The 18,928-nt window shown below is 37.2% G+C and overlaps 1 protein-coding gene across 5 annotated transcripts in view; it reads right to left on the bottom strand.

Moving 5' to 3' along the window:
- UBE4B (ubiquitination factor E4B) overlaps positions 1 to 18,928 on the bottom strand; it is a 41,354-nt gene that overhangs the window by 4,431 nt on the left and 17,995 nt on the right. For all 5 annotated transcript variants that reach the window (XM_075027362.1, XM_075027363.1, XM_075027365.1 and 2 more), the window contains 17 exons: positions 15,975 to 16,116; positions 15,362 to 15,462; positions 14,056 to 14,170; positions 12,080 to 12,163; positions 10,433 to 10,489; positions 9,938 to 10,054; positions 9,707 to 9,805; positions 9,103 to 9,216; positions 7,897 to 8,095; positions 7,521 to 7,659; positions 5,120 to 5,219; positions 4,240 to 4,367; positions 3,774 to 3,872; positions 2,711 to 2,946; positions 1,867 to 1,993; positions 1,424 to 1,568; positions 219 to 353 (listed from right to left, as the gene is read on the bottom strand). In XM_075027362.1, the coding sequence (XP_074883463.1) occupies positions 219 to 353; positions 1,424 to 1,568; positions 1,867 to 1,993; positions 2,711 to 2,946; positions 3,774 to 3,872; positions 4,240 to 4,367; positions 5,120 to 5,219; positions 7,521 to 7,659; positions 7,897 to 8,095; positions 9,103 to 9,216; positions 9,707 to 9,805; positions 9,938 to 10,054; positions 10,433 to 10,489; positions 12,080 to 12,163; positions 14,056 to 14,170; positions 15,362 to 15,462; positions 15,975 to 16,116 (2,137 nt within the window). The remainder of the gene's footprint in view (positions 1 to 218; positions 354 to 1,423; positions 1,569 to 1,866; positions 1,994 to 2,710; positions 2,947 to 3,773; positions 3,873 to 4,239; positions 4,368 to 5,119; positions 5,220 to 7,520; positions 7,660 to 7,896; positions 8,096 to 9,102; positions 9,217 to 9,706; positions 9,806 to 9,937; positions 10,055 to 10,432; positions 10,490 to 12,079; positions 12,164 to 14,055; positions 14,171 to 15,361; positions 15,463 to 15,974; positions 16,117 to 18,928) is intronic.

Genomic DNA, 18,928 nt, shown 5'->3' with positions numbered 1-18,928 from the left:
AAAAAACGCAAACAGCTTCTGTCTCGAAGGATCACACCATCTCAGTGACTCAGGTAATGCGCTTAACATCAAATAACTTCAACAGCAATTAGATTTCAATGAGTTGGAGAAAGGAAAGGAGAATGAAGGCAACGGGCTACCAAACATTTCCAGGTTATTATCCAACAGCAGAGATGTTAAAGAAGCTAGAAACAAAGTTAAATCTGATCAGGACTTACAGGTCTGAGAAAAGGTTTTTGAACCTGCTTGGTAAGGATATGGAACATATCAACAGTTTCTGTTGCCAGGGCAAGATATGAACGAGACACACGCTCATCCTGAGCTAGCTGTGATTGCCGAGCCTGTTGCTGATCCTAGAAAATAAACATTCAGTGGTTAGAAGTCCAGAGAATTTCCTACATCATCACCCATCAAAACCTTAACAGCCATAATGGTAACATGATCTAGACAGACAACAGACTGCAGTTCAAATCCAGATGTGATACATTCTTTTAATTTAAGGTACAGCTCACTTTTACTACCCAATACTAAAGTCTGCACCAATTTTCCAGAATTCTGCAACACTAAAAAAGGAATGCAAATGGTATCACAAGACTCCATGGTTATTGAGTCTGTTAACATGCTGTAACTGCTCCTCACAGCTTCAGAACTGGGTTATGCTTCCTTTCCATCCAAATGACAATACTTCAAAACCAGCTCGGGATCCAAGAGTCAAGTGAGGTTCTCTCTAATTTATGTGCCAACATCAGTAATAAACACTCCACACTGGAACAATCTGTGGATGACGTACTAGCTCATTTTGTCTCTACAGTAATGGGTTTACCTTGCTAGTAGGTACAAACAGGAAGAAAGGCTTCAGAAGAACAAACCAGAATAAGTTCAACAAACAAGTTTTTTATAGCTTTCAAACTTTTTTTTTTCTTTAAATCAATAACCTTAGAATAGAAATACCTGACATTGGTGGGTCAACACAGACAATTATTGTTTAATCAGGCTAACGTCTGAGATACAGGGCTCTAATTGCCTGCATTGCATCTACCCAGGATCAATGCATTAACAAAATAAAAGCTTCTATCCCTTGAAGTCAATTCAACTGGCAAGCATCTTCCAAAACCTCCTTCAAGAAGGTTAAAGTTGCAGTTTCTCCACTTAGATTTAAGTGCACAGTAATTTAAAACTTTATACTATTTCCACTTCACACATCACTCCTTGCCAGCCACAACATAGCTACGCAGAATGATGGATTTTGCAGAATGTCATCCAGAGTGACCACGGCCATACTGGCAGCAAGAAAAAGCATTGAGAACTGCTTCTCACAAGCAGCTCTTTGGTGCTGCCCCTTATTAAAAAGGTTTTTTTTAATGGTCTTGTATTAAAAAATTAAAAATAAGTAAAGGGCACTTTGAAAAACAGCTCTGTTCACCCTGGGCAGCAGGTCCCACTGTTCTTTATTCTTCATCTCCTCTTGCACTTCATGGATACGTTTTAGGGACTCCAGACTCTCATCCAGCAAGAAAGTTGTGTCATTTATCAGCATGTTGATGTAGCGAACAAACTGCTTCCCAGAGCTGAAAACATTGAAACACAGTTATCACGGCAGAGTAGATGGGTGTGCAGACCAGACTGCAACCCCAGCAACACTCCTTCTGCACTGTATATTTCGAATAATGATCCCATTCCCCAAGCCAAGCTGATTGTGGTGTCCAGAGCTCAGTTTAGAAACACTGCAGTTCTACTGGAAGGGGTTGCCATTTAAAATACAATGGAAAGCAGCATCGCCCGTTCCCAATGGTAATGACTTCCTCAGGTCACTGCCTGAGCAGCTTGCATGACAGTAAGCAGTATTATACACAATTTCTTACTCACTTGAACTCTTCCATAAATGTACCATGGTGAGCTATATTCTGCCAGAGGCTTTTGAAAATGGTGCTGATGTGGTAGCGGATCGTAAACTTGTCATAGAATTCACTAGTGGCTCCAGTATGTTCAACATCTGAAAAAGAAAACAGATCCCAGAACTGAAATCAAAACTCCTTACCCTCCAGAATTCACCTGCAACACACTACTCTCTCCCCCACTGTCCCCAACGTGATGAGCTTCAAGCACCAAGCTTTAAGAGATGAAATTCAATTCCCATTCAGAAGTCTCCATATTAATCTCCATTAAAAGACAAAGCACTGTCCATTTTCTAATCCAGAACCAACCTAATTTCTGAAGAAAAACCCTCAGAAAACAAAACTTCATTCTATTCAACTCCACTCTGCTTTGTCCCAGTCTAAAATTTCACTAAGAAAACTCTGGGAACACTGCAAAAATAGTTGTTTCTATGGGCGCAAAACCCTTCTGAAGCATCCAGATCTACAGGACTAGCAAAACTACAGTTAGAAGTTCTAAAACCCCAAAACTCCCTTACAAAGCAAACAAAAACCTTCCAGTTTGTAATCTAAACACCACAAAAACAATTATCACATCAATCTACAGTGGTAGAGTTGTCAGTGCACAGCACCTTGTGGAAGGACTAGAATTCTCAAGGTTCCATCTAATGCTGTTTCCCATGATTCCTGAGCAACAAAGCCTTATCGTTACAACAGACCCAAGATCTACCTGGTTTTGGGGGTTTTGTTTTAAAAGGTTACAACTAATGCAGCTTTTTGCCTTATAATACTCATTGCTTACTGTACACTCAGTGAACTACAGATGAAGCACTTACCTGTGTAAAACTTCATCAAGGAGGGCACTAACAATTTAGTGGAGAGAGGATGATTCTCAATCATTTCAAAGAACTTTTGTGTCCGGGGCTGAACAGCTGGATTTGTCATGAACATCACTTCCACCAGCTTGGCTACTAAATAAGGATTTCGGATGTAGTTCTGGTTGCACAGCATCACAACAAGGAACATCACTATGTCCTGAGTACAGGGCTCATAAAGCACCTGAGGAGCATATCTGAAAAGAGGGCGATAAGGAAAACAACATGGAAAACCCCAGCCCTGCATTGTCTACAGAAGATTTATCTTATACATCAAGTAAGTTCAGATCACTCATTAGGAACTGCAAAAGTTTAGTCATTTTATCCTAATTTCTCATCTTTCTCTACAGCAACTGAGTCTTACTCTTCCAAAAGATCTTCCCAGCTGTTCACTGGAAGCTGAATTTTAGCCTGAAACACTATCATATTCTTTTGTTGTGCATAATAGCAAATTTGCTATGAAGTACAACAGCACCTCAGGAAGGCAAAAGCAAACATTGCCTCATCATACAACCAACAAAGCCTGAATTGGAAGGCACATTTTCAGGAAAAAAGTGACCAGCTTCAGAACTCCAGGATTACATCTAAGCTATTTATTCATGCCTGTCTAAACTGCTAAAACTACACAAATGCATTTTTGTCCCAGCAAATTTATAAATTTATAAGTTTTCTACTTATTAAGCTATGACTTTTTAAAAATATTATTATAGTGATGATTTAACATATCACAAGATCAAAGGGTGTCACTTCAAACCATAAAAAAAAAAAATTACTGGGGGGAGAGAACCAAAAAAAACTTCAGGTTTCTTACTAGAAAAAATTAGGTTAGAAGGGACTCTGGAGCTCATATAGGCATTGTACCTGCTGCAATGCCTGCCAATGCCATAATCTTATGGATGTTGTTAAAAAAAACAGAACTACAGAATAGCTAGGAAACTACTTTCACACCCTAAATTTATGTGCGCACCACCTGTTACAGGGGTAAATGGTAGTACAAATTTTCTTTAGATATAACTTTACTTACTGTACAATAAAAAATAAAAATTCAGCAACATCTTCCACGTAAAACTCTGGCAATGCTGCAAATACCTTCGGAACTTCAGGAGTTAAAGGCAATTTTATGCTGTAGAATAAAAGAGACAACAAGCAGGACAGTAAAATAGCAGGGTTAAGTAGAAAGTGTCACCAGCTCTCTTATGGAATTCCCCTACGGGAACACTTTACAAGAGTGCCAAAACTGACTTTTTAAAAATCCATGTCAATACTTCAAGTGTACTAAACACACCCAAGGGTTGCTTCCCCCCAACTGAACCTTAAACTTCAACAAGACATATATTCCAGGCAAGAGTATAAGTCACTGACAAAGTAACAATCACCAAAGAATGCAAACACTGTAAAAATAAAATTCTAGAACTGCTATATTCAGTAAACAATCTAACATGATCTGAAATATCTTTGATACAATTTACGCAGATAATCCTGACACTCACTTGGGATAGGCAGGGTCAAGAATGCGAAGCATCAGCTGAATCACCATGCCATAGAAATTCAGACATCTCCTGAGAAAGTTTTCATCCAGCAAACCAGCATCTGCACAAGCCTTGCACCTCACCAGTTTCTGCAGAATATGCATACAAAAACTAATCCAGGGGAAGACGACATAAAAGGAAGGCCAAGCCTACCCAAGCTAATCAACATATCTGTGAATTATGACAATTATACAATGGTCTCTTCTTAAAATATGCTCTTATTTGAAGAAAACAGGGCACTTCAGCCCCAACATATCAAGAAAAACACATACATAATTCAGAGTTGCAGGGACAGAGAAGCCTTTTACAAGCTTTACGGGAACAATGGAAGAAAAGAGGTATCAAAGTGGGAAAATGTGCAATTAACGTCATTTTGGTGATACAGCTTAGAACATTTATGTCAATTTATACTACGAAGACCTAAGCAGGACTGACCTTCCAAAGAGAGGACCCCAGCATACTCATCTTTGCAAGAATTCTACATGAGATTAGGGACTCGAGAGTTCCAATTCCATCTTGGGCATGGACTGTGCATGCACAACTACCCCTGAATGAATCACAATCCCCTTGCTTGTTCTCTCTCCAATAAAAATAGTATTTTCTTCTTTCTGCGGAATACTGCTTAAGTTAATCTTGATGTTAATTTGAATTTTAAATTCACCGTTAATGGTATATTGTATCATGACCACCACCTAGCGCAGTAGTCGCATGGTTCATAGATTCAAAACCACGGTTTTCAAGAAGCATCAGTGGAAAGTTGCATTTAAAACATTAGGACACAAAGTAAACAAACACACAGGTTGACAAAGGCATTTAGTTGGTAACTGAATCACTTACAAACCTTAAGCTGTGTCTTGCAACGTTTCAGCATTTCTCGATGCCTGGTAGCCAGAGGAGAATCCTTCCATTGACTTTCATTGTTTTTCAAATCTTCAACAGTCCTAAAAACCATATGCAACAATTGGTTATCATGACAGAGGGGATATGTACTGCCATCTATAAGGCATTTAACCTACTTATCTGCAAAATACTGAGGAAATAGAGAAAAAAGTGGGGAAAAAATCTAATAATTTTCCTAGAAGTTACCCATCATCATAACAAGAAAAAAAAATTGCTTTTGTAAATGCAGACTGAACATCTGCACAGTGTGCATTCAAACTACATACACATCCAACATACATGCCTGTCAGACAAATCTGAACAGTACCAAAAAAAAAAGGGATGAAACGCAGAAGGGATCTATCCTGCCTGACAAACTAATTTTATACACTGTATTAAAAAAAAAAAAAAAAAGTATTTGCCTTTTTTCTTTTTCACGCTGAAGTTTACAGTCACGCTAAAGAAAGCTTAAAAGGGTGTCATTAAAATTAGCCCCAAAATTAACCCCAACACAAAGGAGGGCTGGTCCTGGTCCACTTAACAACGAGATATTTAGACATCTCATCTAATATGAGAAAGGAAAATGGAAAACAAAATCAGCTAAGGAAAAAAACCATGGCTAACAGCAGGACTTGTTATGAACAACTTCCTTTTCCCAAGAAAGGTACAAGTCTGCATCCTGCGTACCTTCCCACTTTCCACTATTGTACATGATTTTTTGCCGTTTTGTTCTACCCTTCTCATGCTCCACTCCCCCTAAAATTCAGGTTTGCAGAAGAGTACGATACATGAATAGTCTATAGTCTCCCTGTCAGCATAAGGACCAGTAAATCAAGATGATTGACATCACCTCCCCTCCCTTACTCATCTTCTCACTCTACCCCACAGAAGAGAGAACTTAAGCGTACATTACACACACCATTTACATTAAAAAAAATCCTACACATTCCCGTATCTTGATCTTTTTTAGGAAGGGCAGGTAATTAGAACAAAACTCAATATGCTGAACTATATGAATACGGTCCCTTTTCATCCCTCCTCTAAACACAAATTCTTTTCCACATCAATCTCTGCCTACAGCTGAAAAATATCCAGTGTAAATTCTTTATTAACAACATCTAATTACGTTGCCCAGTGCTGCAAGTAACTAAGCAATTCATGGAAAATGCTGAACACTAAGCTGCTATTGATGTCAGTAGAAGCCAAGAGCTCTTCACTCTGCACCGTTAGATGGAGATTGCTGCATAAGCAACTCCTTCACAGCAATTCTAAATAAGGGAAGAGCAGCAATTCCTTTTTCAAGCCAAATGTATGGCTTATTTACAAGTAATCCACAGGCTGTTTATATGAAAATACTTTTTTCTTTAAGATATACTGACTTCTCCTACTCCACGCTCTGCAGCTTCCCAGGTTCTTGGCCCGCACATGCTTTAAAAACTAAAAATGAAATCACTACAAATGCAGTCCAAAAATTCTGTAATGAACTCATGGTATTACTGCCAAGGAACACTTACCAAAACGCAATGAGTGCAATTATAAACAATGGAAAATACTGATGATACAAAAATCTGTTCTAATTTTAACAAAGTATTCTTAGAGGTTTAGCAACTATAAAAGTCTATTTGAATTTATGCCAAGAGAAATGGAAAACAGCAGTATCTTCAAGTCAACAACATAACTTTTACTTATAATTTTTAGAATAGTAAACCACATGCTGAATTACATGTACATCAACAATATTAAGAGTTTACTGCTGAAGGCTTTCGTCCCCCTGCCCCAAGAGTAAGACAAGTTATCCCACTTCAGAAGTCAAGGCAAAAAAGGTAAGTTTCTTCTGGGACGTACAAAACAGCTCAGGCACAACTAACAAGATCTTGTTTCTGAAATCACAAGTCACCTACAATGACTTGATTATCAGACACGTAACTTTATATGCACTCCTGCACCTATGTCAAACAGCCCGAGGCACTGATGCCCACACACCATCAACCACACCACAGGTTAGGTTCTAATAACAGTGTTAAGTAATGTTGTGAATCCTAAAATGCTCTGAAGATAATTCAATTATCTTTTAAATAGAATGGTCTTCTCACCAATTTGAGCTGCCTTGTGTTACCAATATCCTCCATCCCATTATTATCTGAAATCCTCATTCAAGCCACAGTCCCTCAACATCAAAAATCCAGAAGGGCTAGAAGCAGCAGATTAACGAACAGTTAAGACTATCTTTACTCAGTAACAGTTTTACCCAAATTGTCACTCTAATCTCCATTAAGTTTATTGGACTTGCCATCATGGTGAGAAGAGGACATTGCTAGGATCCTAGGACTCTCATATGCACTAGATAATTAACAACTTCTAACCTGTTGAGTTCCCTGATGGCACGCAGTCTACGTATGTACCGACGGCAGCTTGGCAGGATTGAGAGATGATGGGCATGCAGGGTTAGGAAGAAACATTCTGTTGGGAATTTCGGCTCAGAAAATGGAGACGGATCCCTGTCTAGAAAACAAACAAACAAGAAAGCAGTATAGGTAATTAAATTAAAAAATGAACTGCCTTACCTAGGGGTGAGACCTTGAACTCAACTTTCTTTAAAAGAATAAGAGCAGACAGCAACAAAAGAAAGCATATAGGAATAGGGAAATTATTTGCTGGAATCAAGTACTTTCATGTACCTCCAGTATCAAAAACACAAGGCATAGGAAATGCTTAATGTATCTCAATAAGAATACTGACAGAGTTCAGCAATCCAGGCTGTAACATCCTCCATTGTTGCTTTCACTCTTGTCTCATCTGTTGGAAGGTCAATACGACACCTGGGATGAAATATGTACATGGGATCAACCGTTTCCAGCTTTATCTTCGTACTAAGTTGCTGTAGTACCCATAAGAAGTTGAGCATAAAGCCATCTGTAGATACCAAACGATCATCTGTCTGTGGGGTAAGAAAGTAAGTAGCTGAAGACATAAGCTTAGAATAACAAGAGTATTTTCTGCTGCTTAAACAGTATTCAACATAAATGAATTATGCAAGTTCAAGAAGAGGGAGAAATGATGAAGAACACAGATCTGTAAGGAGACCTTTGTGATAACAGGAAGGTCACTAGCTTACATATTATCTTTCTTTATGGTTCAAGTAGCCATTCTCAAGAACATTAAACAAACATATAAAAAGAAGCAGAAGACAACCTAAGAAACTAAAAGGGCTTAAAAGGACCTATTTCAAGAATGGCTTGCCACAGATATAGACAGCAACAGAAGAGTTTCAAATAGTTGCTGAGCTTCAATTCATAAGTTTTATCTTAAGCGTAAAGTTTCTATTACTTCTTCACTGGAATTTCACAGAAATAGTCCTAGTAATGGTTCCAAATGTTTGCTTTTGAAAAGGGGACTTGAAGACAACAATGATGCAAACTTCAGTTGTTCAGGATTCATGCACAGATTTTATCACAGGAAATGAGTGCAATGCATTAATTAAACAATGGCAAAATAACATCCCTGTTGTTTCACTGGAACTGTGCCAGTTCATATCTGCATTACTCCTTCTACAGAAACCACACAAACAAAGCCTAGCAACCTACCAGCTGGGAAATAAGTTTTTAAAACATCGCCAATTAGAATGAAGCCCCCATAGATGGGGCATGGGGAGGGCAGTACAAAGCTTTAAACATCTAATATAGAATCCCTGTTAATGAAGTGACATGCGAGTCCTAAGAGAGGAAGTAACATAAACTGATTAAACAGGTAAAACAGAATAATTTCAGAAATGGGAAGTGTATTGAAAGAGATAAAAGACTTATGACAGGACTTCTTGCCTGTTGTAGTAGGCATTCAAAATTCTTTTGTCCTCCATTCAAGAGCCACCATTGCAGGAGCCATCTAGTGCTACTTGTGCATTGACTAGGTCCACAAATCACAGGAAGAGCATTCCCCTTTATTTACCTGCATTTGTGCCTTTTTCATGTTGGCATTGACAATAGCTGCCATGTAATTGAGAGCTGCTTCTCGAGTTTCACCATTCAGTAATATACTATGTAGAATCTTGAACAGCTCTTGCTGGAATTTCAAGTAAACATTCTGTCAGGTTGCACATACTTCTCAACATCACATTGCTGCTTTCTGTTGGTGCATATTTTTGTTCTACAAATTCCACAAAGCTAACTACAACTTCTATTATGGTCTTATTGTCAACTTTATAGGCATATATTAGTTATGACATTAGTTACAGAAAAGATGTATGTACAAGACTAGTTCAACACACACACTACTAACACAGTATGTATTTTTTTACTCATCCTTTAACATGAATTATAATCCATGACTAACTGCTCTGATATTTTCTGAATTGGCTTACAGCCTTAGAAAAATATTTGTAGCACTTAAATTTTTTTTTCCCTAATTCCCTTCACCCATATCCTAACAGATTTGTTGTTTAACACAGAAGCTAGATTTTTTTAGATTATATTCTTCATTTATGTCAAAACCAAAAAACCCACAATGTTTTGCCTTTTTTTTTTTTTTTTTTTTTTAACATGAGAACACTTACCCTTGCTAATTCCAGGTAATGTTGCAAAGACTGGCTAACAACCCGGGTGTTTTCAAGAGTAATGGCAGGCCCTGAGAAGTACTTTTCAACTACTTTGCTCTGAAAGCAGAATGAATATTGGCAAATGTATCAAACATATTGGGGAGGGGAAAAAAAAACAACACAAAAACAAAAAACCCCCAAACAACCCCCCCCACCATGCTACTATCAACATCCTTCTGTAACACTTACATCATCTTCAGCAAAGACAGAGAGACTGAAGAAGGCTCCAAGATAGGAAAGTCTTTGCAGCTCTCTTCCTGCACCTGTGCTTAAAGATTTAGGCAACCACAAGGGCAAAGAGACAACCTAGAAAACAGGAGAAAGAGCAAGTTAATCAAAGCTGCCATGTCAGCCATACTACTTTAGCTGCCCCATCACCTTTCAGTGTTTGCCACATGCCCTTGATTCTTCAACGTTCAGTCATGCTGACAGCTAGATGGAAACATCTCAGTATTTCAGCAATCAAAGCAAGTCCCGTTTGTCCTTGTTTTTCTAAATTCTCAGGGAAAAAGCCTCGCTTTACCACTTTACTTTAAACTATTGTTTAGCATGAGATACTACAGTAGCCCCTGTTTAGAGTTCTGAAGAACATTATCAATGTGGATCATATGATACCACCAACAAAATAAGTTACATGGTTCTTCTGACTTGAAAAAAAAAAAATATCAGACTGGATATACTTACCAAACTGCACATAGGGTGTGTTTTCCCAAACTTGATTTCACAAAGTTCACATAGTGCCTATAAAGAAATCCCAAGAAAAATTACTTCTGTGTGTAATTCTTAACCTGTCTGCAAATGACAAGCTTAACATGGTAAACTGCTGAAACAGCCAAACCTTCTTCCCTTCATCAGTGGAAAAACGTCCATCTTCTACAATGGTGAAGAGGTCCAAAAAGAGCTAGATCACACCCTGCTTCCATTTTAGCTTTTACGTCTGTTCCAAGTTGCCTCAAAAAAGCTAACGTGTCTCACAGGATAATAAATTATTGCACTTATTTAAAAAATTAGCTGTGCAAATTGTTTATTTGTTCAGAACATAACAATGCCTTTGCTGGACTACTGAACTGCCACATAAAAGTCAGAAACAATAATAAATAGAGCAATTGTTCTATACATACACCAAGGCCTTTGTCTTTTGAATCAGAGTGGAAAAATGTCAGATGAACACAGAAGCCAGAAACAAAGAATCCTATCCAAGATCTCTAACTCACTGTCAACTGCAGCACAGAAAAAAGAAAGCAGTTATAACAGACGATTCTGAAAACACAAAAATACTGTAGGCTTTCACATATCCCGCTTCTCCTGTATTATACGTTCTCATTCTTCAATTACACTATAGCGAGTAACTACTATTCCATCCTTTTGTTGCACACTGTGCCAACTAGGGGCGGTCAAAGTGGAATATCATTTTCAAGTAGTCCTTACTTGTAACCCACAGCCAAATTTGCAACAGTTTGTAATTTAAATTGGGGAGAATATCAGAAGAGCAGGAAAACACAAAACCAGCAAAAATTGTTATTTTTGCAAAAGTACCGTACTTGCTTAGTCAATTTGATTTGCAGCACCCCAGTCCAGCTAATTTCCTGAAGTACAAATTAAACCTGAGACATTATAGCCTTTTTTGGCATCATATGCTGAAGATCCTAAAATCTGAAGGTGTTGGCTGACAATGCTCAACATAGCCAAGAATTTAGCTTGCTCTTTTGTGACCAAAAACGCTTTTCAAAAGACTTTTTTGGTTTTGTCAATAAAAGCAGTAGGAGGGAAGCAGATCTGGGACTAAACCGTGCACTTAAGAAAACCTAAAAATAAAACCCAAAACTTCTCAGCCAGGATATATTACAATATTTTCCTACAGTAAACAGTCACCAATTCAAATAATTTTGGGTTTAATGCAATAGATTTTAGTGTCTCACATATAAAAGTGAGCCCAACAAACATTGGTATGGATATTGGGCCTTATTTCCCAGACATAAACTGGGAGGAGCTTAGCAGGATTTTGTAACTATCCACAGCATTATAACTAGTATGCATCATGAAATCCATATATTTGAGTAAGCTTATATAAAGCAATACATATAAACATTTGAATAGCCCACTATACAAACACTGTACATTAAGCTTAAGATATTACTGGTCTCAAACTCGACTAGATTTTTAATGGTCTTTTACACATCTCATACCACATTAGGCTTCCAACATATAGTTTAATAGTAATCCACTAACCAAAGAAATCTCAAAAATGTTGAAGTACATTATCTTGTATAGAATCTGCATAAGTTACCAGTAATCACAAAGAAACTGCTTCTAGAAATGAACAGTGCTTACCATAAGGGGGTATTTAAAATTGTCACTATCAAGGGAGCACTCTTTGGAAGCTACAGCCAGGCCTTGTAAGATGGGAATAAAGATCTGTAAAAACAGAAGTAGATCACTTTATTCAAGAATAGGAAGCAATCAAATGACAATATTGCTGTGCACACCATGAAATGCCTGTTCATTCTTCAAATACTGCAACTTACACAAATGAAAAACTAAGATCTTTTTCTTTAAATTTGTATCAGTTAAGCCTGAATGCTTAAGAGATTATTCAAAGCTAAAAAACAACTTGCTTGATACAGTGTAAGTGATGTATTGATTCGATGCCTGGGCATAACAACTTATCCATAAAAGCTTCTTTCCAAGCACTTATATGTATTTTTCCTGGTCACATTCTAACTTGTTTCCAAACATTTACTTTGCAAACCAAAACAGGTACACCTAGATTTGCACCCAAAGCTAACAGTTACAAGCTGAAGCTGACAAAGGGTAATGTCATCACACTGACAAAAATCAGGTGTCGTTCCATCAAGGTCTCTGCATGTGGAAACCACATAGGGAAGCATACATACATTTCATACAGGATCACTGTAAATACTGTATGCACATGTGCAAGCATGTATATTATGTACACAAACTAGACTACAAAGTCTCCAACAACCTGATTGCCCAAATGGGTAAAACTTTATTTGCCTAAACACTTGGGGTAATAATCTAGCTTTAATTTTGCATGTCATGTAAGCAAGTTGGGTTTGTGCTGCTAAGTTGTAACTGTGGTAGGAGCAAAGATAATAAACAGCAGTCAAGGACTGTTATGAGAAAGGAAGTGACATGACAGGAACTTATTAATCAAAAGTAATTATACCCAATCAGTAAGTCCAATCACACAGCTCTGACAACTGTATCTTCACAAAACAAACTCTTATAGTAATTTTGCAACAATAACAACAAGAGGTCCCACTGAATTTTAAATTGAAGTATACTGTGTTGCTTCTATGAAGAGACAAAAAGTATTATTAAACCGTATTACAGAAAAGGACTATAAAGAGGTTGTTGTCCACTTCAGCTAGAGGAATAGTTCTCTTGTCCAGGTTAGGTGAGCTTTAACACTTTCCCTAACCACTTTTTGACGGTCTTCAATGTACTTTCAACTGCATGAACCTCTACTAAAAGGTGTCCAGACAGAGATATAAATTACTAAAAGGTACTTGCACTACACACAAAAAATAGCTAATGTCATTTTCTTCAAAATTGGAAGGATCAAATGCCATTCTGAAAGCCCCTTTACAGCTGAGTCACATAATACTACAGGAGCACTAATCAGAGACAATTACAACCTTACTAACCTGCTTTAACATTATACAGGCTAGAAGAAGTTTGCTAGTTTTGTGTCTTAATTATTAGGCCCACCAGTTCCAGTTTTTTTATCATCAGTGAACTACTCTGATACACAGAATGAACCATCTAATGTTTCTCAGTCGTCTCCTCTGTAAAGTACGAAGACTTAATGGACTAGGATTTGTAAAATGCTCTTAGCACCTTAGATGCAAACTATTACAATTGCAAAGAAGGGTAAAGATTGCAAGACAGAATGAGTACAATTACAGAAGATTGCTGTCTTACACATACATTTTTCAGATATTTGTACAGAAGCATAGAAGGATGAAAACCCAAGATCAATCCCGTAACATATGCCTTCATATTCTGTGTAGTTTACTTGAACATTACATAAATGGGAGCTGCTTATTAACAAATGCACTTTTAATAATTAGAACAAGCAAATAATGAAAGCCAGTCTTCTTCACAAAATGCTTAATGAGTTAAAAACGAACAAAAACAAACTCCAATTGCTAGCAGGTTGCTAGGCCCTGAAGCAATACGTATAGAACCAAGATGAAGAATAAATCTCTGGAAATCCACTGTCTTGGATATTGCAAACAGTAAAATCATATGATATAATTATTTAATTTTTACCTATGCCTTACCTGCTTGAACACCTCTTCATCCTGATAAGTTGTTCTCACCAATTCTTGGATGAAGCCAAATGGGAGATTCCTACACAGCATATATGGTACCAGCAGAGACTGCTGCTGCAATGACCTTTATTTGTATTTAAAAAAAAAAAACAAACAAACAAAACATCCAAACCTACTGATTATTTGCAGTAGTATTTGCAGTAGAACTTGCATAAATGGTCAGAGTAATCATATCTAAGGATGTGCCAGAAAGCAGCTTATCAACATATAGACACACCTACTCCTTTCATAAGTAACTAACCTTGTCTTCTCAAGTTACTAGTGGAAAGGCTATTCTGAAAAAGATGCTGCTCCCAACATCACGCTTTAGTTTAATGAGGCTGGAAGAAAATAATGGCTTCTGTGTAGTAATTGATTCTCCCTTCTACTCCTCTCTAATGAAAAAAAACTTTAAGCTCAACTAGTGAAGGAACAATACTTTTTGATGTTTGTTTTTTCCATATTAAGAAAAGAACATAACATTAGTCTTTACTGAATTAATATAGTCATTACTATTGCTCCTTAGGATTTTTGAAAAAAGTATCTTTTTTTTCCTTATTACATACATAAAACTTAATTTAATATCAACATTGGTTCAGGTAAAGACAAAACTATTCTCAAAGCACAGTGGAGAACTGGTGCACTTTCAAAGATTATTTAAAGAAGTATTGTTTGGAAACACAAATACAGAATTAGATTTTAGTAAAAGTCACACATCCTATTTTAAAAACCTTTTTACTGTCCCAGCTAAACAGGCTGCTAGTTAAACAAATGCCGTTGAAACAACCGCACTTGCAATCTCAGAGTTGTGATGTAGTGTAGAATGTCTACACGCAGATTTACATTACCAAATCTGTTGTGGTAAACTCAGAAATAAACAGGTGCTATGCCAGTTCAGCAGTTTTTGCTACACATTTTGATAAGACTGTTTCTTAGATGCAGCTCTACTGGTTACTGACTTTCACAGGACTAGTGAAACAGTTTATGCGTGAGGTAAGGGAAAAAACAGCTCGGTTAACTCAGCTCCCCCATTTAAACTGTTCGAATCAACCTGGATGATTTTACCCAAACACAATTAGAAAACACTTAAACTGTTCTCCACCAACATATCAGCAGGAACAATAGCCTCCAAGGGTAAAACAATAAACTATTCCTCCGACATGTAAATCTATCCTGCTCCAACAACTGATCTTAGTTTTCTTACCTAATCCTCAGAAGAAAAAACCTAGAATCCCAGAACAGTCGAAATTCCATGATTAACATCAGCTGTATTTACCTTGGTTGTGTTAAGGATCCCTGTAGCACCAAAGCAGCATGTGAAATGCACTGTGATCGGATGTTGCTCAGTAACTGGCTAACTGTTGGCTGGCTACACATCTGATAAAAATAAAGTTATTTTAATACAAACTAGAAGTATTCAGAGACAGAAGAGACAAGAAATATGATAAATTTCTTTATTCATGCAGTTTGAATGTAATATGCAAACTAAGATTAGCACTACTCCAGCTAAAAACCTTTCAGATTATATATATGAAAAGTATTGTTTGGTTCTTCCCCAAAAGCAAAAGCTTAAAGCAGAATATAGAAAACTGATAGGGAACTGGTCTCACAAATGTATGTTTTGCATGGAATAAACATGGATAAAATGCAGTAGATCAAAACGGGAAGGACAGTTTCTAACACAGTGCTTATTTTAGAGATGTAAAACATATATGTGACTCAAATATTATGGATTAGTAAGAGTCAGAGGGACCTTATAAATTCTATAAATTTATTTCTACAACAAAGCCATCAAGAAACAACTATCAATTTTCACCAACTTTCTCCACTAAACAATAAAAGGAGCATCTGTGACAGCACTGATAAAACTTCACTCATCTGAAACATACCTTTGGTGCTTTTCTCTCCTCTATTCCAACTCTGTCAAAACACTCAATGAGGTAGTTCAGCATCTCTGTCTCCTTACAATTTTCAATGGTGAAGTGGTCACTGCAGGAATCAGAAACACTTGAGCTGCCAGAGCCTCCCACACTTTAAAACACACAAAAAGAAGAAACAAAGCCTTAGGTACAGTTCTTCACTTGTGCACAATCAAGTAATTCATGAACTCTTGACTTCCTCTGTCAATTTTCTGAAGACTCCATCCCATCACACACATGGCTTAATAATTAAGAACATCTCTGTAATCTATGAAGAGCTCTCCATTTAACAGCTTGTCCAACTCGAAGTTCAGCTGTACTGTAACATGACTAAAGAATCAATTATCTTATTATATGAACAAGTATCTGAAAGACAGCAAGGAGGTGCAGGACTAATAGCAATCAATATATCTTGTTCTCACATCGCAACACCGAAAATGAACAGCCTTTAAGCTGCACCTGACATCAAAACTGTTCAGACACTCAGGACATCACAACACTTCCATGCCATGATGCGACCTCTGCACAGTTTCTGCAGTCTCTGTATATAGCATTCAAAACCGTAGAAATTTCACCAACTCTCTTAACACTAGCCAACCCATGGAAGCTAAGATCCTCCCACTGCAGAGATGAGACCTTAGCTGATAGATAGGGCTACAGACAATCACTTTATATATTCTAAGGAAGGAGAACAAACAAAGCAGGAGGCAATACATAAAATCAACTTTTCCTTTTAAAATTTACACATTAAAGATCATTTAATTTCAACTCAGTTCAATTCCCTTACAGTAAATATGCCATTTCATTAAGTAGCACAGCCTCAGGGGGAGGAAAGAAAACACTGATATTGTAAACACGAAAACTAAATCCACAAAAACAAAACCATGCTTGAGGCAAGAGAGAATTAAATACAAAAGTGAGAACAGACCGCCTGACTCTCAATCTCAGACTTGTTATCTCAACAGAATTCTTCTCTACATAACAGCTTGGCAAAGCTAATTAAAAGCAAAATCCTCGTTTTACAGAAGGGAATTAAGACAAGATATATTCACTTTATGTAAATGAAATTAAAAAAAACAGCAATTACGTGGATGGTCTACTGCTGCTATTCCTCAAAGAAAAGTCTGTGCACAGTCAGGGTGGATTTAAATGCAGACCAATTTATAGGCCCCAGATCTTAAACTGGAAAATAAGAGTATTTGTTTCCTTAAATGCAGCTTTTTAAAGACATGTATAAAACTACAAACTGTGCCAAACCTGGAATTTCCTTTAAACTGTAAAATAATCTACATTTTAATAATCAAGCTGTACAAACCTACTGTGCAAGCTTTACAGTCCATCCAATAAATCAGGGAAAGGTTATCGCTGCTAAGCATCTGGTAGCTCAGCACGTTAAGAAACATAACTTCTAATAGCAGCAATCCCTTTAGCAGACAGAATTTGTTTTCAGTTATTCAATTAAAACTAATCCATGTAAAACATAGCTCTATTAAAATAGTACTTGGTAACCATGAAATCATACATATTTTCTTTCCTATAGTCTCTCTTTTAAACCTCTTGACTTCTCACATTCAGCATAAAAATTGCCCAATTTATATTAAAAAAAACTCTACTACCACTACAGTTAGTCATTCTGTTAATGATTCCACTGCAGCAATAACTGGAATTATTCTAATGCAGAGCTCATACATCCTTCATACACATATTGAATGCCCTGGTATTTTCAGAAAGCAAGTTGTGGTGTAATTGTACAGTCACTGTGTTTATAATTTAACTAACATCTTACTGCTGTCTGCTGAATGCCAGGACATAATATACAAACTAAGGCTCCAGAAGCATAGCAGCCTGAGAAACCCTTACCAAAGGCTTTGCAACTCAATCCAACATTTGGATTAAATTGCCAACAGGACAAAAATTAAGCAAAACAGTGGGGAAAAATAATCCTAAATTCCATGTACACAAAAAACCCTAAACCTGTGTTACCTGTGTTTCTCCTGAAATTAGACTGGATTGAAAAAGAGGAGATTCTACTGGAAGGTATTCCTTCTAGTTAACAGTCTGATTTCAGCAGTAGTGTCCCAACATACCACAGAAACAATCACAAACAGAAAAGCTGGAGGGGACGGAAATCACCTCGTACCAAGTCTTTTTGGGTATTCCCTGACATCACAAAATACTTTTTAAAGTCTTGACCTTAAAGTCTTGAGCTTAGTTTCAGAAGGCTCAAGCAATTAGATTTCCCCTGACTTTTGCTGGAACTAAAATACTTCAAAGTAGACTAAAAGTCTTGAAGGAACTCTTTTCCTCCCAGTTGTTCAATATGCATGTAGTCTTTAAAACTCTAATCTTGTTGTGCTTAGACATTTGTAAATTCTAACTGGCTCTATTAGGCTATATGGCCAGCCCTTAGGCCACCTCTAGAATTACTATCAGTCATAATCAGGGGTCTGAATACTCATAGAAAATGTTCAGGATACTAGCAAGACTAGAGTAGCATCATTTTTCAGAAAAATCTTCCCAAAATACATGCTTTTTAAATAAAACATTTATTCCTTTCTCCAATTTGGGTCAATGCAAAAGAATGGGGCATTTTGGGGGGAAAACGTTTTTGTATCGGCCAAAACATTGCAGCATCATGCTGCAATGGAATGTAAAACTAGAGAAGATCCTACCCCGCATTTACATTTCCAAAAGTTTTGCTTCCTTGGCATATCCAGTGTTCTGCAGGTTTTCTTTGCACAGCTATCTGGCTAGCTTCCAAACAGAACTCACTAATACCAATGCTCATTTTGTTCTCCCATATCTTATATGATTTGTTAAGTCTCTGTTTTACAGTAAAATATTCTGCTCTTCCCCCTCCGTTCTTGGCTGTTCCAACTGTATCAGCCTCTACTACTTACAATGTCAAAGGACCAGTTTAAACT

The sequence above is a fragment of the Buteo buteo genome, chromosome 5, assembly GCF_964188355.1.
Source record: "Buteo buteo chromosome 5, bButBut1.hap1.1, whole genome shotgun sequence".
Classification (NCBI taxonomy): Eukaryota; Metazoa; Chordata; class Aves; order Accipitriformes; family Accipitridae; genus Buteo; species Buteo buteo.
This window is presented reverse-complemented; position numbering and strand designations above follow the sequence as displayed.